The sequence below is a fragment of the Podarcis raffonei genome, chromosome 7 (assembly GCF_027172205.1).
Source record: "Podarcis raffonei isolate rPodRaf1 chromosome 7, rPodRaf1.pri, whole genome shotgun sequence".
NCBI classification, from domain to species: Eukaryota; Metazoa; Chordata; class Lepidosauria; order Squamata; family Lacertidae; genus Podarcis; species Podarcis raffonei.
Window position 1 is genome coordinate 34,767,605 of NC_070608.1, and position 25,000 is coordinate 34,792,604.

Below are 25,000 nucleotides of genomic sequence, written 5' to 3' on the forward strand. Positions count from 1 at the left end.
TGTTGAGCCCTTGCAAAAACAAAAAAGCAAAACCAATAATGGACACCAGGTGAAACGCTGCACCCACTTACACAGGAGTTAGGCCCACCAAAATCACTGCCCCTCCCTCCCCCAGTTTGATTCTTATGTTTCCAAGAAGGAATTGACTTCAGGTGCCTTGGTTTAGCATTTTCATCCTGGGAATGCCACAGTGATGAGTGTCTTGTAAATGTTATATTAATCTTTTGGGAAAGGATCTTTTTAAAATAGTGGTTGAGTTGTCACCTAAGCACACACAAAAACACTTTTTTTGTTTGTAGGTGTGTGAAATGCACATACAGGGTTAGTCTAGCTATTCTGGGTCAGAAACTGTAGCTGGTATTAGCAATCCGAGGTGCCTGATGTCCTGGAAATATAACTTGCTGCCACTACTACAATACAATAGAATTTTAAAGGGAGGACATCAACATTCAACTCATGAGCCTGAGCCAAATACTATAGTTCTTGCTTTATATGAGAGTTGTGGACTCACAAACAAAGCAGGAACAACATTAGTACAGGATTTGAACCACTTGTTTCCAAACTGTCCCATGGTACCAGATCTGTTGGGAAGGGGGAGAAAAGCTGTTGTTCTAGAAAACACTGGAGTATTTAAAATGTTCAGGGAGCAATCAATATAATCAGCCCCAAGTTCAATTAGTTTTTGATTTATTGTGCCACATGTTCTGCTTGTATGACTGATGTCATTAACATCAGACTCGGCTGGCTAGTTCATCTGTCTCCGTCCAGTTTGTCCCGGGCACAAACACACTAAACAGATGGGGAATTTCATGGCCACAAATGGAATTGTTTATCCTTCTATTGTTCTTGTGTCAAGCAATCAAACCAAATCCATTACTAACCAATAAAAAGATCAGTGCACCATCTATTCAGCAGCGAGCTGAGCAGAGGAGGTTAGGCAGCAGGGATTTCAAACTTCTACAAATGGTCAGAAAAATGATCCACATTGACCCACAGGCAAAATTAGAAAGCTGAAACAAAATGTCTATTCCCCCACCTGCTAATTTTTGGATACTCCTTAAAGAAGATAATCCTAGAAAAGAACATCCGCTTACATTAAAAATTTGCCATGCAGAATTTCTCTATCTGGAAGGCACAATATAATGGTGGTTTCTATGTATTAAACATTTTAAAACTTTTAAAAAGTTATATTTTATTGCAAATATACAAACCACATTTTTCTTTCCATGTATGAAGAGAAATATTTTAGTTCCCCTCTTGTTTGAGGTGGAAAGAAAATGTCTGGTGAAACAGTTGATGAACACATAACTCAGAAAGATGATGCTGTAACCTACCTGCTGAAATGTGTTGTGGGAACAGTTCTCCCACACCCCTGTAGTGTTTATAAGCTTTTTCTGCGCTGAAGGCCACCATTTGGTAATTATTATCCACATTCTTGCTCTATGTTCTTGGTACTTTTTGGTGGGGTCACCCATTACATTGGTGGAATGTAATCTTTCACATGGTAACCCTAACCCTTGCCCCACCATGCCTGCATAGGGGAAGTATATGCGTATGGGCTTCAGAAATTCAAATATTTATTCTATGTGCGGATGTCAGGGGGTGGGGCTTGGAACTGTAGGGGTGGAGCCAGAAGTACAGTCCTGTTGCTCCTCCTACTGTGAAACCCCCTTCACATGTGATGAAGTCTTATATTTCCAGGTAATTATATTGCTGTAAAGAAACATTCTCACGCATTAGCACAGAATTAAGTTGAACCAAGCCCAGTGAAATATTTTAATTGTCAGAGTCGAACAAAATGAAGGAATGTTGAAGGACCTCTGGACATTTGAGGAGTTCCCATAACTAATTATAAACCCATCAAGAATGAGAGAGAATGGCTTCCATGGCCTGTTGCCTCCAGGAATATAAAAAACCTAGAACTGCCCCATTTTATTAACCATGCAAACTACTGCCATTGGTCCTGATTTAAAATCAGCAGCAACTATCTAAAGAGAATAGGCCACCATCTAATATCCTTCCAACAGGCAGGGTGTGTTATCAAATCTAAGTCTTTAATGGTATCATTCTCATTGGATTTCATACTCAGTTGCATAACAGTAAATCTGATCCTTACTGAGCTACTGAGCCTACTTCTATTAACTTGTCGGTATGATAAGGATAAACTGCAGGTATTTTTGGACTGGGACCGTGAACTGAAGTGTTGCACAATTAAACCATTGAAAAGAAAAATGGTGCAAAGCAAACCCAGGATTTTAAGGCATAACTTTGAACACAAGTTTGGCATTGTGAGAAGAGAAGAATATTATTTTATTTATAAAAGTGCATTCATATCATACCTTTTTTCTCCAAGGAACTCAAGACGGTGTGCATGGTTCTCCCCCTCCTAAATTAATCCCCACAACAACCTTGAAAGGTAGGCTAGGACTGGGAGGCAGTGAGTGGACCAAAGTCACCCAGTAAGCTTCATGGCTGAGTGGGGATTTGAACCCAGGTCTCCCAGGTCTTAGTCTGTACTATTAAAGTACTCCAGAGCCAGCACCAAGTATCTAATTTTGTAATCTAGAGATGAAAATGTTTTGTGTTTCTTTTTAATTAAATGACTGAAAATCTCCCTTATTTCCCCTGCTTTTGTGCCTAAACAGAGAGCAGCAGCCATGATTTCCAATCTCTGTTTTGTATTGTAGCAGTTCTTTCTCTGAAGAACGAAGATATATATGCAGTGCAAGAGTCAGATTCTAAGCTGTGTCCACAGCAACACCAACTATGTCAGACAATGGCTGGTGCCCTTCGAGGGCAGAGAAGCAAGTGACACAACAATGGAGAGGGGGCAGCCGCACACTGGCGACCCTGACAATCAATCAATCAATCAATCTTTAAGATGTGTTACCCATTTTAGCTGCAGCTGTAAATCAGCATCTGAATGCCAAGTAGTGAAATTAAGGCCTCTGGGACCAACATTCAAGTTTGTGTATCTCATTAAAAGCACAACATTCAGCTCAAAGGGCAGTGAGGTGACTAACAGAGGGCCCTCACTGCTCCATGTGGACGAGACTTTTAAGCAAAACAAGCCCCTTCTCAGGGTAAGTCTGGCTGGAAATCTGCTCCACACAGAGTACATTTTTAAGACGTTCCTGTGAAAATGTAATGAGTAGTTGGGACAGATACATTAGCAAAATTATGTGCACAGATCTGTAAAGGTACTCTTATTAGAGAGCTAGAATTGGCTCTTGCAACTTCCTGCTAACATTTAGCCAATGGCAATCAGGTTTGCTGCTGGCCCTCAGTGTTTCATGACTTGTTAGGGATAGTGCATACTGTACATATGTACTTTCACATGTGATCCTGCCTTACGACACTGAATAAGAAAAGATCTATTACCCCAAATTTAAACCAGCATCAAATTGCTACAGCTATCGTGGCTTTAAGAGTTTTGGGCATTTGTTTCTTGACGATGTTCAACATAAACAGTTAGAGATCCCCTCATTACATTTCTTAGAGTCTGTGACAAAGCCCTTCAAGCTTGTAGTGTGTATATGCCCTAACACATCTTGAGCTGCTGCCTAAAACTGGGTTTTTCTGAGGCAAAAGAAGTGTAGTGGTGGCAGTTGTGCGTGTTTATTAATCGCCAACAATTCAATTATGCTTTTTTTCCCCTTCTCTCCTCTCATTTGACCTAAGAGCCCATGGAAAAGTCTGAGCTGCAAAAGCTCTCCGAGAGAGTGTGGACATATATTGACATTGAAGTTTGCATGCCTATTAGCTGAGTGATACACCGATCTGGGGTAAGCAGAAAGCATTTCACCTCCTCCCAACCTCTTTTACAAGCAATAAATTGACTTACAGACCCACATCCGGTATTTGGCCATAAAAGAGTCCTTACACAGAATGGGTGGGTAGCAGTCTCATTGAGCCAAGAGTTCAAGGCAGTCATAAAAAACACAAAGCATCCTTTGTATGAAAGGGAGTTCTGAATGTGAAGTGGCTATAGAGGACGGCACTTTCTGAACTTGTAAAGTTTTATTTTTGTATCTGTGATATCTGGACCACTTCATGTGACATGCTAGGAAGTGAATTACTGTACAGTTCTTAGGAAGGCAAGGGAGAACCATCAGTGATTAGTTCCAGGGACCAATAAAGGAAGCAGAAATATTTTGGATTGCAAATAAATGTAGAAATGAGCAAGATTTCTTCAATTTAGAATATGGAGTTACACTCATTCATATGACAGTCATGAGTTGAATTGCATCATGTGAGTTAGATGCAATTGAAGAAAGCATTCTTTTTTAAAAAGAACATCTAATACAGTTTCATGGAAGCTTCAAAAAGGGCAGATAATTCTTCTTCAGTCTGAGGACGGGGAGATAATTTAGTCACTCTTTCCTTAAAAAAACAAAAACAAAAAATAAATTGAATTATGTAAAGGTTTTGGCAATCATCAACAGTTGAGTACACACTGATGACTAAGGCTGAAAGTTCTTTAACAACTTAGTAACTGATTGGAGCATATGCCTTGCTACAGTTTAAAAGATAGGGTGGAGATGCTTTTTCAGTCTGACAGACACATTCCTTCATGAAGAACTGTGATGGTCAAGGCCAGAGGCAAAATTGTGAGGAGCAACAGACAAACCTTTATATGGTAGACTGCATTCAAGCCACAAGTAAGTCAGAAGTTTCTACACACACAAACACACTCTTCCATCTCCCATCCAGGTAAGGTATAGGTATTACTATCACAGTCCAAAGACAAATTCCAGCCAGGCAAAAGCACCCAAGGAAAGAATTGAACAGGGCTGGTAATGGGTATGGCTTCATATGGTATGAAGGGAAAATTGCCAAGAGAGAATCCTGGAAGGCCTGATTTGGTTCACAGGACTGAGGTTCTTCACTCCTTGTATGAAGCAATTCTACATATGAAATCTTATGCACAATGAATTTAGGAGGAAGTCTTCACATCACCAAGCTAATCAGAGACCAAAAACTCAACTATGGTTGCAGTGGCATAGCAGGTTTCTGAATATAAAGCTGTTTATCATTAGTGGTTCCTTCTCACAGAATGTACAAAATAATGTGTGGAGAAAAGTCAATATAAAAAGAGAAGTCTCTGCCTCCTACTATGAATGCTCTGCGTAGCATAAATAAAAATGGATTACGGATTTTATCCAATTGTTACTTGTTTGCTGCCAGAGAAACAAAGCCGAGAAAGGAAAAGGTTTACAGTAAATGTTTTATTTTAATCCTCTGAGCCCTTATGGTTGCAGAGTGACTTATATTGCAAGAATGGAAGGATCTACACCCACCAGTGGTCTGAACATTTCACTGCCCTTTCTACATTTGTCAGTATGTTTGAATGTGTGGCTTATAAGTATCAGTTTTGACAGCTATACAAATGTATACTGTATGTTTAGGTTAGGACTGATATAAGCATCACTTACTGATATTAATAATAAGGATATTCCATCTTTTATATTCGCATCTTAAAAATAAATGATTTTTTTTTTAAAAAAAAGGTAAGTGTTTTATTTTAGGAGAAATGGTCTTTGCCACCTGTCTTACCTGAGGGAGGGTACCTTTGACTAAGGAAGGGATATCGTCATTAGAATAACCAAGAGCAGATAAGCCATCATCAACGTTCAGATCAAATAAGAATTTCCGAAGAGTGTCTGCCAAAACAAGACCCGCATCTTTGGTTTTGGCAGTGCTGATGTCAGCACCTAAAATAAAAAGAGGAACTTTGAGAAAATAAAGAGAGACCCCTCAGCTGAATATACTAAATGCGCGTGCGCACACAAAGCAGTCATTTCTCTAAAAATGAAATGAAATGAAATAAACTGAATGAAACTATTTCTCAATTAAAGGAGTCTAAAAATATGATATAGATCTAAATTGGAAGAGAACAGCAGCAACAAAAAAACAAGTTAACTGGCATGAGAACCAATTGTTCTGCCCATTATGCTTTTACTACCATCAGTCTGATAGGTGGCAACAGATTGTGGAAAACACACAAAGACTGTGAGTGACCCATGAGAGGTGCAGCCACTCTTAGCATTTTTATCGTGTGTTCACTAAGTATTGCTTAAGGCAGATATGCACATGCAGACTGAAGTTAGGATTGTGGGCCCCTTGCTGTCACTAATTCTTCTGATGAACACAAAACACCTATAGGACAGGAAGGTCATTGTAATGAAATCAGTGGAATCCAGGAATCAGACATTGATGTTTGTGATATCAAAACTGTCCAGGCTAACCTTTATGAGTCAGAGGGTTTTTCCAGACAGGTGTTTATTGCGAAACAGGTGATCTTCATGCAAGTAAATATTTCGGTGTCCACACAACATAATTAGAATAAAATTGCCCATGTCCCCACACCTCCATTTTATTCAAATTTACCCCATGATTAAAAAAAAAATGGCAGTGACCCCACTATAGTATTATTCCCTTGTCTGGAAGCACCTGAGTCAGTGCTTGTTTCTTCTTTTTTAAGGGACAAATCAACAAATTCCTTTTTAAAAAATATACAAATCCAGACTTGTTTTGCTTGTCAGTAAATCTGACACATTAGCTGAGTCCAGTTCCCAACGGTTGCTGTTTTGTGGGTGAGATTCAATTGTATACCGGCAAATTCAGCTTGTACATTTAAGATGGATTTGGTCTCTTCTGCACCCAAACCTCACCCCAGCTTCTGACCCAGACCTAGGAGCAGCTTGTGCCCATCCACTGGGGGAAATACCACTACATTGGGGAGGGGAGAGGATGACATTGGTTCAAAAACAACAACACACCTACAAAAGCTCCTTATACCAGTTTGAGAACCCTCAAACAAAATAATATTGCATGTCGGTTGCATTAGACATAAAAAAGGTGCAGATCCTGGCAGGGCTGAATGACATCTTGCCTATCAACCTTGAAAGCATGTACTCTCACATTTTATCAACAGAATCATACCCATTATCTGTGCAGCCTCCAAGTGACGCTCTGGACACATCGGGGCTGTGAAAGTAAACACTGCTGGGGACGTGAGGACAACGGAAAGACCATGCGGCTGCAGGAAAGAAAAGCACAGCTTGCATTAACCAGGCAACCTATATTGTTCAAAGTTCAGTGCTGAAAGTAACAGCAATATAATTTTCAGGCAAATTAAGTGCATTAAGTAGTTACCACTAAAGGGTGGTCCACATTGTAATCCTTTGCTTTGTAATTCTTCACCAAGCCAGAAATAGGGTAAGACATGCCATGGCTAGAGGGAAAGAAAACCTTCATTTTAGTATGAAAAGGTAGGAACATAAATAAACTCTACAAGCAACTAGAAAATACTCAACTTTATTTTGAATATAATTGATTGGAGGAGGTGCAGAGAGTCGCTAAGAGGTTTATGAATGCCTCTCTGACATTGCTGGTGTCTCAGTTGGGTCAAGGGGTTAAGAGGCACCTTGGCAATGACCCTTTCGTAACAACAACACAAGGGGAAAAGTCCCTGATCCAGAATTACTTGGGTGTCCAAAAGTGTTGCATGCAAGTATGCATGGAAGCTAATTTAGGAAGAGGTTGATTACCATTTGCACCTGAATGCACAAGCAAATATCCCTACATCTCTCATTCTGGAGACAAATAGGGTTATACCCTTTTTCACATGTGAAGTAGCTGCTCATCCAAATGGTAACCTCTGCATGTAGTGGATACAGGTTATGTATGGGGAAGACAGATCAGCGTTTCTTTTTCTTTTCTTTTATTACATTTTAAAAACAATTTTCATTTATATGCATTGCAACAATTATTTAATCAAGTTTTAACATTTTCAATTTCAGCTCCTTTCCCCCTCTTTCTGCAGTTCCTTACATTTATCTTTGTCCTTTCCTGCGTACTCCAAATTGCCTTAACTTCTTCTTTTAATTGCCTATTCTTATATATATATTTAAAATTGCAGGTTTTTACAATGATCCTGCCAATGTCTTGATCTGTTTACAGTTTGTAAATACTCAGTAAACCACTTCCATTCCTTTCTAAAAAGTTTAGAATCTTGATTTCTTATTCCGGCAAGTTTCACCATTTCTGCATACTCCATCAGTTTCTGTATCCAATCTTCTTTCGTCGGGGCCTCTTCATCCTTCCACTTTTGGGGAAATAACATTCTTGCAGCTGTAGTTGCCTACATAAATAAATTTCTATACTGTTTGGGTAGTTCTAATCCTATAATTCCCAAGAGAAAAGCTTCTGGGTTTTTTAAAATATATGAATGTTATCTCAAACATCTTTTTCAATTCATTATAATCCTTTCCCAGTAAGCTTTAACCTTATTACAAGACCACCACATGTGAAAAAAGGTACCTCCTTTTTCACATCGCCTGGCTGTGAATTGTGAAGGCTGTTCCCTGAAAGGCCTTTTCCACCTGGCCTAGTTGACGGGGCCCAGACTCGCCCAGCTCTACTGGGGCGAAACTCCTGGGGAGGCCAGAAGGCATAGCTGTCAACTTTTCCCTTTTCTTGCGAGGAATCCTATTCGGAATAAGGGAATTTCCCTTAAAAAAAGGCAAACGTTGACAGCTATGCCGGAGGGACATTGCTATGCCTGATAACAAATCCTAAATATTGGATTCTTTTTGTGCCTGCCAAACATCCATGTCATGCTTATGATAATATTTTATTCTCTTGTTAATTATGCTGTTTTAAATGTGGCTTTTTTTTTATAAAATATTTTTTAAGGTTTTACAAAAAACAGAGGTTTACAGAATAAAAAGAGAGCATAAAAAAGAAAGACATAAGAAAAAATACAAAAAATACAAAAATACATAAAAAAGAAAAAAGAGATAAAATACAAGATACAAAAAAAGCAAATAGGTAAGAAAAAATTTAAAAACAAATCCATTTTTTGATATCTTAAGGCTCATTTGCTTGTTTCCTTGACCTCCTCACACCTCCCCTTTTTGTATTCCCATTTACATAATCGATTCAGCAAATCCTTACCCTCTTTCATTTATCTTAACTCTATATCTTAACATATTATAGCTAAATATTTTCATCCATTATCTATCCATTTTTACATATTCTTATTAACTTTGTTGCTAATGCCACTTATTTTCAATCCAACATCATTTTAACATTCATTGATTTTACAATATTTCTGCAAGTAGTCTTTGAATTTCTTCCAGTCTTCTTCCACCAACTCTTCTCCCTGGTCTCGGATTCTGCCAGTCATTTCCGCCAATTCCATATAGTCCATCATGTGGCTTTTTTGGGGGGTGCTATTGGGCTGTTGTTTTTATTTTTATTATGTATTTTGTGGTTTTATATCTTGACTTTATTCTGTGAACTGCCCTGAGACCCTCGGGTATAGGGTGGTATATAGAGTTGCCTTGGCTTCCTTTGGAAGGATGGGATTGACATTTAATGAATGAATGAATGAATGAATGAATGAAATAGATAGAGCATTATACATTTAAGCATATTTTAAACTGCTAAAGCCCAGTTTTAAGCGCTTTTGCTTGACAATGGAAAGGCCACATTGGACAGAACACTGTAACTAGCACGGATCATGCCCTCCCCATGGACAATGCATTCACATTTTATTGCATTTAATGGAACAAAAAAGACAACAGTTATGTGAGGGCAATAAAAATTGTTCTCAACTCACCAAAGATGTACCCCAGCATTTCCAAAGCCAATGCCGGCAGAAGCACTTGCCAGGTGCATGTTGGCCCTTGCTTCTTTATCTTCTGGATCCCTGATGGCTCTGTGCGGAACGCAAGTCTGTTATTCAAAAGGCAAATTGCACTGTAGGAGGCTACGAGGTCAACTTGTTTATTGTTGCATTGGTTTCACAGCCACAAACCCTACTTGGTTGGGGAAAGGACTCTTGTTCAGTGGCAGAAAACATGTCTGCAATGCAGAATGTTCCAGGATCAATTCCTAACATCTACTTCTAAACAATCAGGTGATGGGACAAATGATCTGACCTTGTAAAAAGCAGCTTTTCACATGAAAGACAATGCTCAAAATCAAGTGTTGTAGGAGAAAAACCCTTTTTCAAAGTCAGTGGAACTCATTAAGTATCTATTAGTAATGATCACAGCAGGTGTCAGAAGAGAGTGCTATGACTTCTAGCACATTATTCCCATTGCATTTGTCTCAAATTAGCCGCTTTGAGCCATGAAGAAGTTTACATCCTCTCTCTCTTTTTATGACTGGGACCTCAGTTATGCAATTTTGTATGACATATGTCTGAGTTGCTTAACTGACATGCTCTTTCCAAAATTTGCCCTGGGAAGCAAAACCCTGTTATTAGACACATCCCAGTTCTCTCTGCCACAATTCTCTACCTCCAAATAATCCACTGCAGGGCTCAGTAAAGAAAATTATACGCACCCTAATAAAATAGAACTCTTACCTCTTTAAATATTTAGCAACGATCCGTAATGCATGGATGGCCCAGATATCACTGATAGGGTTGCTTCCTTGATATGCTGGGCGGTTCATTGGGTTTGAAGGACAAGGACTGCGCTGATTGTAGGGAAGAGCAGTATATGATTCAAGTGCATGGCTGGCAGGTTGGTGGGGGGAGGAGGAAAAAGAACATTCTGAACTGAGGTGGCTTGTCCCATTAGCATTTGGAAATCACTACCATTGAAAAACTAGAAGTGAGTGACTGTCCCTGATTATTCTGATTTGATTCTTAAATCCCAAATTCCCAGTTTAAGGTTTGTAGCCTGGCAATGTCCAGAGGGCAAAAAGGACCAGGAAATCAGAGAAAAGCAAACCCCAAGGAATTCACCTAACAACTGGAATGTTAAGTCAGACTCCCCCCCCCCTTAAATGCTTAATTAAAAAAAGGTCATCAACACATACCCACACCCAAGAAACATAAAAATGTCTTCTAAATAAAATCAAAATCGAAACTACTTATAATACATACTTACCAAAGCACGTCAAATCCACCATTAGCTGTCACATGTTTGGGCATATGGAGAGTATGCAAAGGGTCAATTAGGCCCAAGAAAGGCTTAATAGCTCTAGAAGCAATGCCTAAACATGAAAATTACATTAAATGGATATATTGAAAAAAGGACTTTCTCAAACTATTTTGAAACTATACTAACATTTATTTAAAAACACTGACCATACGAAATATTAGACCTGCCACAGAAACAGGGGGAAAGGGGAGAACTAAATACAGATGTACATACTTCTAATAACAGATTAGCTGAATTCTTATTAAGAACTGTTAAAAAAATGAATCTCAGCAAGAATCTCTGAAAACAAGGGCCTTTGCCCTGTAAAAATCTATGTAGCTATGTAGCTATGGAGATAAGCACACTTTTACCCTGCCATTAACCAAGAGAGCTGGGTCACTGGAAGGTAGCTGTTCCAGAAGAACATTACAGCAAGAGACCAACCCAGTCCTATGCATTCAGTAGTGTAAGGAGCAGCTTCGGGGAACTTGCTTCCCCTTTCCCTGCCAGAAAGAATGCTCTGTTCCAGCTGCCAATAGTCCTGGGACTACTGAGCTGAAGGGAAGCAAGCATACTCTGGTCTCTTACCATCAGCCAGTGTGTGGAATTATTGTCAGCTACCTTAAAGATCCTTTGACTGAAAGGGGAGGTGCAAACAACTGACTGACCTGTGGGGCCTGCCCACCTGTCAATCACACAATGTCATTATGACACCACATGATTGACAGGTGAGTTGTCTTGTTCGCCTGTCAAAATTCCTAGTATAGGGTTCCAACTTGGGATGTTGTCATAGCTTCATGTCTACTGCTTTCTGAAGCAAAGTAGTTTTATCTTCCCTCCCCACCACTGAAGGGGGTAGGAGGCACATGGCTGCTGTCTGCAAGCGACGGTAGGGTGTGACTTCTCTGCTTTGTTGCTTTTGCTTGCAAAAAGGTAGCCTTGCGTCTTTCCTTCCCACCACTACTTGGTGAGTTGGGAGAAACAAGGCTGCTTAGCAGGGTCACATCACACAACGTTTTCTACAAATGTATTGTCATCGCTTGGCCCTAGTAAGACTTTAGCTGCAGCTTTCCACATCATGTATGTTATAATACATTAGAAAATACTACTCAGCTGGGGGAAGTCTTCTTGGATACTGTAAACTCTGACGCAGTACCAAGCCATGACATTGAAGAAAAGAACCATGGTAACAGATGCAAACACATACAATTCTTACCAGTTTTTACTTTTAGTTCTTTATAATCAAAAATAGCAACCCCAGTGGTTTCACTTCCAGTCCCAGCAGTAGTAGGAACTTTGGAAAAGAGCAAATTAAATTTATTAGTGTATACACACATGCACAACTTCGTAAATCAACTTAGAAACTTAGATCTCAAGCGGCAAAATGGGGAGATTTTCATGGAGGGGACAAAAAATGGAGATTCTTAAAATGCTCTTCCCTTAATATTCTGGGTGATGGCAGTCATTTCCCCTACCCCCAGCCCTGCTGCTAGTTCATCACGTACCATTCTGAGGAAGGATTCAGGGTGGTGGGAAACTGCTGGAAAGAGCAGTACCACTGTGGTAATAAACTGAGTGTGGTGGTGGGAAGGTCATTCCCCAATCTGGGGGCCACCACAGAGAAGGCTCTCATATGCTACCATTGCTGGCACTGGACAATTGGGACAGATTAGGCATTCTGCTGGTTTACCGCCCACCCTGCTGCCCTTTATGAAGGCCTCTGTCAGGAAAAAGACAGGGGAAATGTGTCCCTATTCATTCTCCTTGACCTCTCAGCAGCTTTTGATACCATCAGACTTCGTATCTTTCCATCAGCCTTCCATCAGTTTTGGCTGGTGGCCCAGCTGTGCCCTTATCTGGACAGGGATAACCTAACTTCTGTCATCAATGCTCTGGTGACGTCTAGGTTAGATTACTGCAACACATTATATGCCTCTGAAGACGGTTCGGAAACTTCAGCTGGTGCGGAATTTGGTAGCCAGGATGCTCACTGGGACAAGACAGTTTAAATATATTGCACAGATCCTGGCCCGACTGCACTGGCTGCCAGTTAGTTTCCAGGCTCAATTCAAAGTGCTGGTTTTAACCTATAAAGCTTTAAATGGCTCAGGACTGTTCAATACTTAGAATCATAGAATCATAGAGTTGGAAGAGACCTCAAGGGCCATCGAGTCCAACCCCCTGCCAAGCAGGAAACACCATCAGAGCACTCCTGACATATGGTTGTCAAGCCTCTGCTTAAAGACCTCCAAAGAAGGAGACTCCACCACACTCCTTGGCAGCAAATTCCACTGTCGAACAGCTCTTACTGTCAGGAAGTTCTTCCTAATGTTTAGGTGGAATCTTCTTTCTTGTAGTTTGGAACCATTGCTCCGTGTCCACTTCTCTGGAGCAGCAGAAAACAACCTTTCTCCCTCCTCTATGTGACATCCTTTTATATATTTGAACATGGCTATCATATCACCCCTTAACCTCCTCTTCTCCAGGCTAAACATGCCCAGCTCCCTTAGCCGCTCCTCATAAGGCATCGTTTCCAGGCCTTTGACCATTTCGGTTGCCCTCCTCTGGACACGTTCCACTTCAAGGACTGCCTTCCCCATATGTACTGATCTTGACCCTGAAATCATCATCTGAGGCCCTTCTTCTTGTACCCCTTCCACAAGAGGTCCAGAGGGTGGCAGCATGAGAACCAGACCTATTCTGCCTGGCTCCCCATTCGTGGAATGCTCTCCACAGGGAGGCTTGTCTAGCACAAACATTAGGTACCCGGTGAAAATGTTTCTCTATAACCAGGCCTTTGGCTGATTAAACATTCTATGGCCTTTTAAATGAGTTTGTGGGAGGAGGGTTATTGGGGGGGGGGTTGTATTATTTTTTGTGTGTGTTCTCATTTTGTATTTTTATGTTATGATCTTCAGAAGAAGTGGGGTATACACATTTAATAAATAATAATACCATTCTTCACACCACAGAGAGCAGCAGCACTGCCAAAAGGGCAGTGCTATTATCCCATGTGAATTTATTTAATCTAGCTGATTGATTTATCATGCTAGTAGCCTGTTCTTTCTCCAAAGGGCTCAGAGCATCTTATTTTAAGTTCCAACACACAGTCTTTCAATCAGCAGGGCTAAACCAGCCTTGCAATGAGAACCGAAGAACCAAAACCATCAGACAAGCTCAATCATCTCACAATCACACCCAATCATGTCAACTTTCCTTACCTGCAATCAGTGGCTTGAGAGCAAATTTGACAGGCTTGCCTTTTCCAATGGGAGCATTGACATAATCTAAGAAGTCCGATTCTGGACTGGATGCATAGAGATCAGCAGTTTTGCAAGTGTCTATGACTGAACCTCCTCCTAAGGCAACATAGGAATCAAACTCCCCCTTTTTAGCAAACTCGATGGCATCCATGAAACTTGAAAAGAAAAGAACATTTGGTTCATTTTACCCTGCTCTGCCCAACAGCTCACAGAGGGTCACAACGTAGTTAAAACCACAAAAGATCCCAGCATACACAAACCATCCATTGCACATGCATTAGTGTGCAAGCATGAAAACCATTTTTCTTCTCCTGAACAGCAGTTTAAAGAGCATCTAATAAAGAGGGCATTGGGAACCCAGTGTTCAGGAAAGCTGAGGTAGGGGGAAAGCAATATTTCCACATATATAGTAGTTGGTGGGTTGGATTCTGGCTAAGATATATTTAGGTCCTAATGAAATCAATGTGAAAAGTTATATATTATCCTCCAGTATACCTGAAGGAGCATCTCCACCCCCATCGTTCAGCCCGGACACTGAGGTCCAGCACTGAGGGCCTTCTGGCGGTTCCCTCACTGTGAGAAGTGAGGTTACAGGGAACCAGGCAGAGGGCCTTCTCGGTGGTGGCGCCCGCCCTGTGGAACACCCTCCCATCAGAGGTCAAGGAAATAAACAACTATCTGACTTTTAGAAGACACCTGAAGGCAGTATCACTTCTTTCTTCTCATCCTTTGCCAATAGACATTTATTTCTGCTCACAAGCCTATGCCCACTTACTTGGGAGTAGACCCCATTGAACTCAGTGGGGCTTGCCTCTGAGGAGGCATTGTACAGCATTGCTGTAAATGGCAGCACTCATCATTCAGTGCGCAGGGCAGGACTTTTTACACAATTGTATTATAGCAACAGAGCACAAATTTTTGCATGAATAGTATAGTCAAGATTCCTGTCCAATCTTAAGACATTCTGGTGGAACATAAAGAAATGAAAAGGAGAAGGTCTCTTAAATATGCTGGACTTGTGTGACTAGGGCTTCGTATGGGAATTGCGCTAAGGAAGCTACAGAAAACCAGCGCAGATCTTAAATTATCATTGTACTGGTATTGGAGAGGGGAGAACCATAGATTTCTATGCAGTGTTGTAAGATTACTTGTGAAATCAAAAATAGGTAAATTTATTTAAGGTCATAGAACAATGTAAACATCTGTCCTCTGCGTTTTAACATCTTGGTTGCACAGCTGTAGAAGCCCTGTTGCTGCTAAGTCCTGATCTCAAGGCCTCTTTTTTGCAGAAACTTAGATGCAAAGTAGAAAAGGGCAGGTGGCACAAATATAAAAGAAAAGTAGTACCTCTGGTCTGTTGGCTCCACCCTTACATTGTCGTATATTTGGAAATTTATACCATTTTTTGTCAGAGAATCCAAGACTGCTTGCATGGGAGGGAGACGACAAAGGTTCTTATCAGTCATCACACAGACTTTTTTAACACCCAAATTCTGCAGGTCCTACCGTGAGGAAAAAGTAGTTAAAACCAAAGAAAAGAAAAAGGAAACAAACAAACAAACAAACAAACAAACCCCAATCCCAAAGGAAAGATTGAGGGCACAAGGAGAAGGGGACGACAGAGGACGAGATGGTTGGACAGTGTTCTCAAAGCTACAAACATGAGTCTGACCAAACTGCGAGAGGCAGTGGAAGACAGAAGTGCCTGGCGTGCTCTGGTCCATGGGGTCACGAAGAGTCGGACACGACTAAACGACTAAACAACAACCCAAAGGAAAAGAAACCTTCCAACACAAAATTCTACATATCCCACTTGTTATCTGACTGGTCACTGTGAGTCCCCCCCCCCCATCTTTTCCAGAACATGAGATTGCAATAGACAGTAAACTTGATTTATTTGTGTAAATTTGATTCCTTGGGTGGATTGCTGTAATTATTTGTTAAATTTATACCCCTACCTTTCTACCAAATGGTGCTCAAGACAGCTTCCCATTCACTGGAAAAGAAGAGTCTGCTCAGTTTTTAAATGATGGCAATTAATTTAATCTCCATATGAAGATAATTCACCAGAGAGACAACATATAGCCATTAACATTTGCAGTAATGTATCTGCCCACAATCCTAAACTTCTTGGTTGCAATAATGCAGAAGCTGGTCCCTGTCTTAAGCTCCACCTTGTAGATGCAGTAAACTTTAGGATTCAGAAGTATATTTTTTCTAATGTAGCTAAAACGCACAATTATTTATAAATGCTATTTTTTAATAAAAAATCAAATAACAGCCCTAGTGATAATATGTAATTACCATGCCCAGTTCTTTAGTAACTCCTTCTCCATATCGGATACTGGAAACAGCCATCTGTAAAAGTCAAGAAATAATACATTTCAGAAAAGAGGTTGTATGGAGCCTACAAAACTCATATTTTAAAATAACCAATATTATATATTCAAGAAATAGTGGGTTTAAAATGAGCACAATACAGTGGCACCTTGGTTCTCGAACGGCTCAGTTGTCGAACAAATCGGCTCCCGAATGCCACAAACCAGGAAGTAAGTGTTCTGGGTTGAGAATGTTTTTTGGAAGCCGAGCATCCAAAGCGGCTTCCATTTGAGAACAGGAAGCTCCTGCAGCCAATCAGAAGCCGCGCCTTGGTTTCTGAATGGTTTTGGAGTCGAATGGACTCCCAGAACAGATTAAGTTCGAGACCCAAGGTACCACTGTATTGTTTCAAATATAGTTGTCAAACTTAATTAAGTTTACCTCAAACGCATAGTCTGTTTTCCCCGTAGCAGCATGTTCAATACCTGGAAAAGAAATTATTCATCAAAGTTAGCAAGCCCTGGCACAGCACAGGAAGACACATCTTTGCTTATGTTTTTAAAAAGCTCCTATTAAATGGATATATATATTTTCTTTTGAATTATAAACCCCAAGATGTTAATGTGCCATCTTTGGGATTTTTGTTTTTTTTAGTGTTCACCATTAATATGTACTTGCTCACTTCAAAACATGACATTACTGACATGAAAACAGTGGCAGTCACATGTATAGCACCCACACAGAGGCCACAATTCACACAAATGGCACCTCCATATGAGCACAGCTTGGCCACGAGCCAGGCACAGCCCCACGTGTTCCTGAGGTGATTACATGCAGCCAGCTACCATGTATAAATCTGCCCTTCATAAACATTTTCAACTAGAATCCCTCTGGCAGCTCTGAATTTTTAAAAAGAAGATAACAGCGAGGTGTTGCCAGGTATCAAATCATACCAATAATATGCCTTTTGCTTGATCTTAGCAGTTTGGAAGCTGTATTCCTGAACCTTGCAAGTAACATCTGTCCATGTCTCATAAAATTTAATGTTGTGTTGTTGTTGTTGTTGGTAAAAAGAAACTGAGTTCAAATGAAGGGAGGAAAGATGGGCAATGGATATTACTACTTCACCACTGGGGAAATCTGTAAGAAAAATAAGTCTCCAGAAAGACAAAATTCTCTGCAATCCAGCTAATGCAGTCTCTCCTCAAAACCTTCCAGCTTGTCCTTGTTATTAAAAGTAGATCATATCTCTTATACGCTTTGCTTTATTTTTCTTTTGCTAGTAACACTGGTCTGATGAAGGATACATAGTTTAGATACTTTCTTCCAGGATTTCAGAGGCCTGCTGGCCCAATAAAATATATCATCTCACCTTTGTGAGTCTCATTCTGTGGGAGCAGCAGAGCCATTGTTGCTGGGAGTTCTCACAATGTCTCTTGCATAGAAATTCTAGACTTTCACTTTAATCTTTCAATTTCTACTCAGAACTATCCTTTCAAATTTCATAGAAAAAAACCTGCACGGTCACTAGCTTCTTCCACAGTGGGATACACAAGGAGAGGCGGAGAGACACAGAAAGATGGAGAACCCCCACCACATACAAAAAGTCAAATCTTGCCCTTCTTACCCCAGTCAAAGAACAAACCACTCCTTCTGTCTGGTAGCTGAATTAAATATTTAGTGTTTGAATTCATGGCCAATGAGTGAAGCAATGATAATGAGCCTACAGATACTTTGGGGTGCACTGGAGTGGTGACCCAAATAATTAAACCCATAAATATATTAAAAATCCTTTTTGTGCTCCCTATTCATGCTTAAGTCTGCTACCCTTGGCTACTTTTCCTACCATCTCTCACCAGCCCCGTTCATGGTTGATTTCCCCTAATGTCTGAGTCTGTTGTCATTTTCGTAATTAATTTGACATCCCAAAGACATGTCCAAGCCACTTACACTATTTTGTTTTGATGGTATGATAGATCTCCTGCTGCTTTATTATTTGGCAGAGCAAAGCTTTCGTTAAAGGCTTTATTGAGCTTGGAAAACTATATTGTTTCCCTTGGACTAGATATACTTATGAAGCGTAGAATGTTTCTTTAGGAGGAGTCACAGTAAAGTCACTCCTTTACAATCTCACCGCTGTCGAAGAATGTTTATAATTTTGCAATTAAAAAAAGTATAGGCTGCTTTTCTATTAAAATATTGCAAGTGGCATGCTTAATGGCAACAAAAACAACAAGGCAACGGACTAGCAATATACATGTGGATTCTTCCATAACCTGCAATGTTTACTTTGTAAATCATGTTCAGTTCTGCTTAATCCCACAGCACAAATCTCAAACAAGTGTTTGTAGATGGCGTATGTCTTGTTCATCCTTAGAAAACTCAGAGCAATTCACATACAGCTCCTAATGATCTCCCATTTGTGCACTTATCAGGGTCACACCTCCTTACGCTTCACCATTGCCATGGGACTGGGTGCACTGAGACTACTAAATTCTAGCTCATTTAAGACTCAGGTCCCATCTACATCATACTTTTAAAGCAGTATCATACCTCTTTAAACAATTATGGCTTCCACAAAGAATCCTGGGAACTGTAATCTGCTAATGGTGCTCAGACTTGTTAGAAGGCCTCTATTCCCCTCAGAGAGCTACAATTCCCAGAGTTTCCAGGAAAGAGGGATTCTTTGTGGGAAGCCATGGCTGTTTAAAATGGTCGGATACGGCATTAAATGCATAGTGCGGGCATAAATGGTGTGTGTTCAGGCAACCTCCTCCCATGCTGAAGGAACATGTAAGGAGGAGGAGGAGGGCCAATGCACCAGCCCTGTTCCCTGCTGCTGACGTGCGCTACATCCATGTGTTGCAGTCTGCACACTGTGTGTGAAGAAGGTCTACACAGGTACACCAGTACACACATGGAGCTTCTCCAGGCAAAGGGAACTCTGGCCCTTTCACATGCTGGCCAAATACAGGTGGAAAGGGTGGTGCGGTGGCAACTGCATGGATCATCAGTGGGGGACATGGGTAGCCCATGGGGTCTTGCTAGATACATCCATATTTGTGCAAGAGGTTTCCAATGAGAGCAGTATGTCCAATTCAGTAAGGCTACAGTAAGGTAATGGCTTTTTGTGTGCGTGCTCAAGGAAGCTCAATATCTGCGGCATTGGGGGGGGGACAGCGGCGGAGCATATGCCCGTGCTGCCCAGGGTGGGTGCACTCCCGAGGGGGGCATGGCATGGAGGGTGCCCTCGCAGGCGCGGAATAGCCGCTTGGGTGCCTGGAGCGGCGTGCGCACCCTGCAGCCAATAGCAGAGCAAGCTACCCACGGGGGCGGAGCAAGCTGCCCACAGAGGACATTCTGCGCGCCACCCACCCATGACTTCCAAGCCTCCCCCAACGTGTCAAAACAAATGGGGAGGGGGGAATGCCGCTGGCAAAGCGGGGCAGCTCCCCCCCCTTAACCCAATAGCTTGGGGTAGGCTTGGGAGTTGCAGGCAGGCGGTGCGCCGAATGTCACCCCCCTCAGTGATGACATCCAGGGCGGCCCGGAAGACACTTAGCAAATACTGTGGACTGGATCACTACTATGCACATATATTTGGGGTTTTTGGCTGGCTATTTTGTATCTAATTACCACTAAACTAGTTTTCTCTTGAGAGGTATTGTTGATCTAGTTTGCATCCTAATGACTGTTTAATGGGAACTGGAATAATTGACATAAAGACACAAAACAAGGACAGCCTTACCTTGAGTATATGTGTGGGAATGAGCAGGACACATACATCTAATGAAAGGAAAGAGGGGAAATTATTTGTGTAACAAAGCACTGGAAAAGTAAGGAGTTCATCAGCATTGGCTGCTTACACATGGCAGTTCAAAGTGGATGGATGCATCTTGTGTGTGTGTGTTTAATCTGTCCTCACCCAAGTGGGAGCATACACTTTTCGCACATTTGATCCCAATGCTTCTGAATTTCATTATCTGTGAATAGCGTGATAAGTACAAAAAAGTCCAACATAAAATTACATGGATGCATTGAAGCACATTGTGTGGGGTTTCTTTTTAACTGTGTCATGACATTTTACTGGATGATGCCATCTAGCACCACACCCCCTATCTCCAGTGGCAGAGCACTCCTTAGTGGGATGCCGGTGCACGTCATATATTTTTTAAAACCACTGTTTTGTACAAGTCCGGTATATCAGAAAACTTGCATCTAAAACAAACCCCAAAACTACACAGGTAAACAAATGCCCACGGGTTTCTGGAACTCAAGGAGGATGTGGAAGTTCTGAGGGGAGGGGATAAGACACAGTGTGAATACATGCCATCCCATCAAGCACAATCCACCAGTGTAAATGGAAAACACAGAGATCAAAGTTGAATTGAAAGTGCCCATGTGTGGATCGACATGCACAGAAAAATCAGATATGTGCAACCCATGTATGCATGAGTGCACAGTGTGTGCATCATATAAGTAACTAATATATTAATATAATGAATTTGTTAATATTGCACTGTTTCTCTTGCAAATGTATCCTGCCATCTAGTGTCTCAAAGTGGTGATACTTTTTCTTGCCGGAACGCTCACCCGTTAAACCTGTTTACAAATGTTTGTACAAAGCTCCAATGTAATTTGAAGACAATTTAAACCTATAAAGAGAGCATGCCCATTTAGGAATGCCAACTGTAAAGTAAGATTCTCCACCTCTTCTTGTTTCTAAAGCATGAATGGAAATGCTTCTTTGCTCAGAACAACATTTCTATTTTACTTCTTGTCTCGTCCAATTAACACAGAATCCATAAATTTTTGTATTTATTGTGGATTCCTTCTGAGCACCCTACTCCGAGACCCAGAGTAGGTTTCACTGTTATTTTAGACCCAGTCCTAACCACCATTAGGGTTCATGTGGAATTTATGCCCAAGTAAAATAGTCCTTATGATTTGGCCTGACCTTATACATATTTACTTAAAAACGAGTTCACCCGAGTTCAGCATAAGCTACATTCTAGCAAATATGATAGGGATTCAGCAGTGCAGCCTGATGCTATGCCAGTTTACTCAGTGGAATGAAGCGTATCCTATTCATAGGAGCAAAGGAAGTTGTCTCATATCAGACAACCCTATTCCTGCATCTTGCCTAGTACTGCCTACTCTGACTGGCAGAGGCTCTCCATAGTCTCAGGAGATTCCAGAGACTGAACATGGGGCCATTTTCATGCAAAACATTGTGCTCTGTCGCTAAGCTATGATCTTTTCTGCTTTAGTTTTATTCATCTTCAGCAACAGCTTTGCTCCATTCAAACATCACATTGGCTATTCTCTAAATCATGTTTCAGAAAACTAGGAACAGAACAGTCTTCCTCTTGCCTTTTCTATTTTGTCTAGGTATTATCTGCTGGATCTCAAAGTTAGGCAAAGCTATTTTTAGCACTAACCAGAAATGGTTCCAAATCATGATTTTCAAAGCCACTTCCTAGTACACCATAGTTTAGAGGCGAACTATGGTGACAGAGGAGGGACTCGGGTGGCGCTGGGGGTTAAACCACTGAGCCTAGGACTTGCCGATCAGAAGGTTGGCGGTTCGAATCTCCGCGACGGGGTGAGCTCCCGTTGCTTGGTCCCAGCTCCTGCCAACCTAGCAGTTCCAAAGCACGTCAAAGTGCAAGTAGATAAATAGGTACCGCGGGAAGGTAAACGGCGTTTCCGTGTGCTGCTCTGGTTCACCAGAAGCGGCTTAGTCATGCTGCCACATGACCCAGAAGCTGTACGCCCGCTCCCTCGGCCAATAAAGCGAGATGAGTGCTGCAACCCCAGAGTCGGCCATGACTGGACCTGATGGTCAGGGGTCCCTTTACCTTTACCTATGGTGACAGAAGCCAGGAAAGGGAAGAGGGATCTGGTGTGTGAGAAGGAAGGAATGTGGAGGAGGATGCAGATTTGGGAGCACAAGAGTCCTTATATAAGTAAATTTATTTTGGGACTTTGTAAACAGATATTTTGAAATTTCAATGTGATTGAATGGGATAAAAAATATTTTTGATTACCTAGAGTCTTTCATAACATCTCCCAGGAAACATTTTGTCTGGGTCTTAATTTGTATGCATTTCCAGTTAGTGGCAGCAATATCCATTTATCAATTTTGTAAGGAGGTACTTTCTTTTATCTGTCCTGAATCTGCTACCGGTCATTTTCATGGGACAGCCCAAACTTTTGCATTTTTGAGAGAGGAAGAAACTATCCATTTCCTCCACATAATGCAGAATTTTATATGCTCAAGTTGTATAATAGAAAATTCCTATTATAAACCTATGGATCTCCTTCCAAGGAAAAGCTCATCAGAAGCAATGGTATGCCCAAATGACAATAATATATTTTTATAATGAACTCGTACTAGGTCTGTAGTTTTGTTTCGTTTTTCTGTCCAAAGCTGCTATAAAGTTTCAGCAAACACCAAAGTCCAATTTGGTCATCTCTAAGTACTCTTTTGAAACAAGCAGATGTTTTGGGGAAAAAACAAAAAACCTCTATCTTTCTGCTCTCCCTTTCACTCAGCAAAAAGGAAAACAGAAATGGCCACGTTAGTGGACAACTTCCAAATATAGGGTGGGGCATGTTTCTTAAAATTCACCCGCTTCCACGACTTTAGAACCTGCAGATTCCTCAAACCCTCGTTATGCTTTTGTAAGGCTGCAAAGGGGCTGAGCTTCTCCAGCTGATTAAAACTTTGTGGGAAGCAAGATGGCTTTATTAGGCGCTGTCACGCGAGGAACAGGGGAAGGCGCAAAACACTTACGATGCCCGTTGCAATTGCTTCAGCAAATATCCCACCCTATCGCGTCCTCCTGCCATGGCTGAAACTACTTGGGCCCCCGAGGCATGATGGGAAGTTGTGCAAACCTTGGAAGGGGAGAGGCAGGAACGGTCGTTCACCTCGAAGTATTTGCTCATTGGAGCCTTTCCCCGAACAGTGTTAAGCTGCCAGCGACGAACTTCGAAGCCTTCAGGATTAATAAAATATTGCAATCGTTGCACTCTTTTTCCTTTGTTAATCTATACTCTCCAGCCTATTGGGCACGATTTAACACTTTCGTCCGATCACCTTTCAAAACTTCATTCCTTAACTTTTTGGGTCTCTCTAGAAGAAACAAGAAACAAGAGGGGGCGGAACCCTCCCAGTGCGTTGCTGGTCTTTTCTAAACGGAAATCTGAAGTTCATTTCCAAGTTTTTACTTGCAAACTGAAACCAAATTTTGAAGCACTGTGAATAGATAGAACATTCAGTCTCAAAACAGCATTTCCACAAAATTGTTTTTTGTTTCTTTATATCCTAAAGAAGGCATTTTTAACAGGGCAAGAGCCATAATATGAATTAATCGAAAGTTGCAGGACGAGCATAAATAGCTACGCCCAGTAACTTACAGATGACTTGTGAGCCAGTCAAAAGGACTCTTCCCCCACTCACCCAGAACATGAACAGTAGCCTGCAGTGATTGCACACATCAGTTCACTTCTATGTGCAAGACTCAGGTGGCCTCAGTGGCCCAGAGTGCCTTCCATCAGCTTCGGGTGGTGGCCCAGCTATGCCCCTATCTGGACAGGGATAGCCTAACTACTCTTGTCTATGCTCTGGTAACTTTAAGGTTAGATTACTGCAATGCATTATACATAGGGCTGCCTCTGAAGACGGTTCGGAAATTTCTGCTAGTGCAGAATTCAACGGCCAGGTTGCTCACCTGAGCATGACAGTGTGAGCATATTACACCGATCCTGGTCCGACTGCACTGACTACCAATTAGCTTCTGGGCCCAATTCACAGTGCTGGTTTTGACCTATAAAGCCTTAAATGGCTCAGGACCACAATACCTCAAGGACCACCTCTTTCCATATGAACCTACCTGATCCCTGAGATCATCTTCTGAGGCCCTCCTTCACGTGCCTCCTCCAGAGGTCTGGAGGGTGGCAACATGAGAACGGGCCTTCTCTGCAGTGGCTCCCTGTCTATGGAATGCTCTCCCCAGGGACGTTCGCCTGGCGCCTTCATTATATACCTTTAGGCACCAGGCAAAAACATTCCTTTTTAACCAGGCCTTTGGTTGATCTGATTTACATCCAACATCCTTTTAGAATGTGGCTTTTTGGGGAGGAGGTTATTGGGTTACTGCTTTTGGTTTGATTTTATATGTTGTGGTTTTGTTGTGAACTGCCCTGAGACCTCTGGGTATAGGGCGGTGTATAAGTTGAATAAAAATAAAAGACTGTTGGAATGTAATGGGCATTAGCTACAGCTCAGTGAGTGCCCATATTTTGCAGGTAAAAGGTCCTCTGGCTGAGACCCTGGCATCTCCAGCTGGGCTGAAGACCCATCTGAAATCCCAGAATGCCATTGACAATCAGTGTCAGCAGTATTGGTCTAGAATGAATAAATGATCTCATTGAGTACAATTCAGCTTCCAACTATATCAAGAACTT

At 41.4% G+C, this 25,000-nt stretch overlaps 1 protein-coding gene and 1 long non-coding RNA gene across 3 annotated transcripts; one reads left to right on the plus strand and one right to left on the minus strand.

Moving 5' to 3' along the window:
• The first annotated feature begins 2,671 nt into the window (after window positions 1-2,671).
• Window positions 2,672-7,165, plus strand: LOC128417397 (uncharacterized). Its single transcript, XR_008331455.1, has 3 exons — window positions 2,672-3,083; window positions 3,682-3,785; window positions 6,938-7,165. It is a non-coding gene; the product is annotated as an uncharacterized LOC128417397 (long non-coding RNA).
• On the minus strand, window positions 4,002-23,490 carry ADHFE1 (alcohol dehydrogenase iron containing 1). 2 transcript variants are annotated; one of them, XM_053395985.1, is made up of 14 exons: window positions 23,325-23,490; window positions 20,274-20,311; window positions 16,967-17,010; window positions 16,511-16,564; window positions 15,554-15,708; window positions 14,165-14,361; window positions 12,160-12,237; window positions 10,911-11,016; window positions 10,382-10,534; window positions 9,629-9,727; window positions 7,159-7,237; window positions 6,946-7,042; window positions 5,557-5,714; window positions 4,002-4,383 (listed from the first exon to the last, which is right to left on the minus strand). In XM_053395985.1, exons 1-14 carry the CDS (start codon window positions 23,477-23,479, stop codon window positions 4,300-4,302), a joined length of 1,497 nt encoding a protein of 498 aa, XP_053251960.1. In that variant the 5' UTR covers window positions 23,480-23,490; the 3' UTR covers window positions 4,002-4,299. The 2 variants fall into 2 exon arrangements, with proteins under 2 accessions (XP_053251960.1, XP_053251961.1); XM_053395986.1 differs by lacking the exons at window positions 20,274-20,311; window positions 23,325-23,490 and adding an exon at window positions 17,898-18,125.
• Between the last annotated feature and the right edge of the window lie 1,510 nt (window positions 23,491-25,000).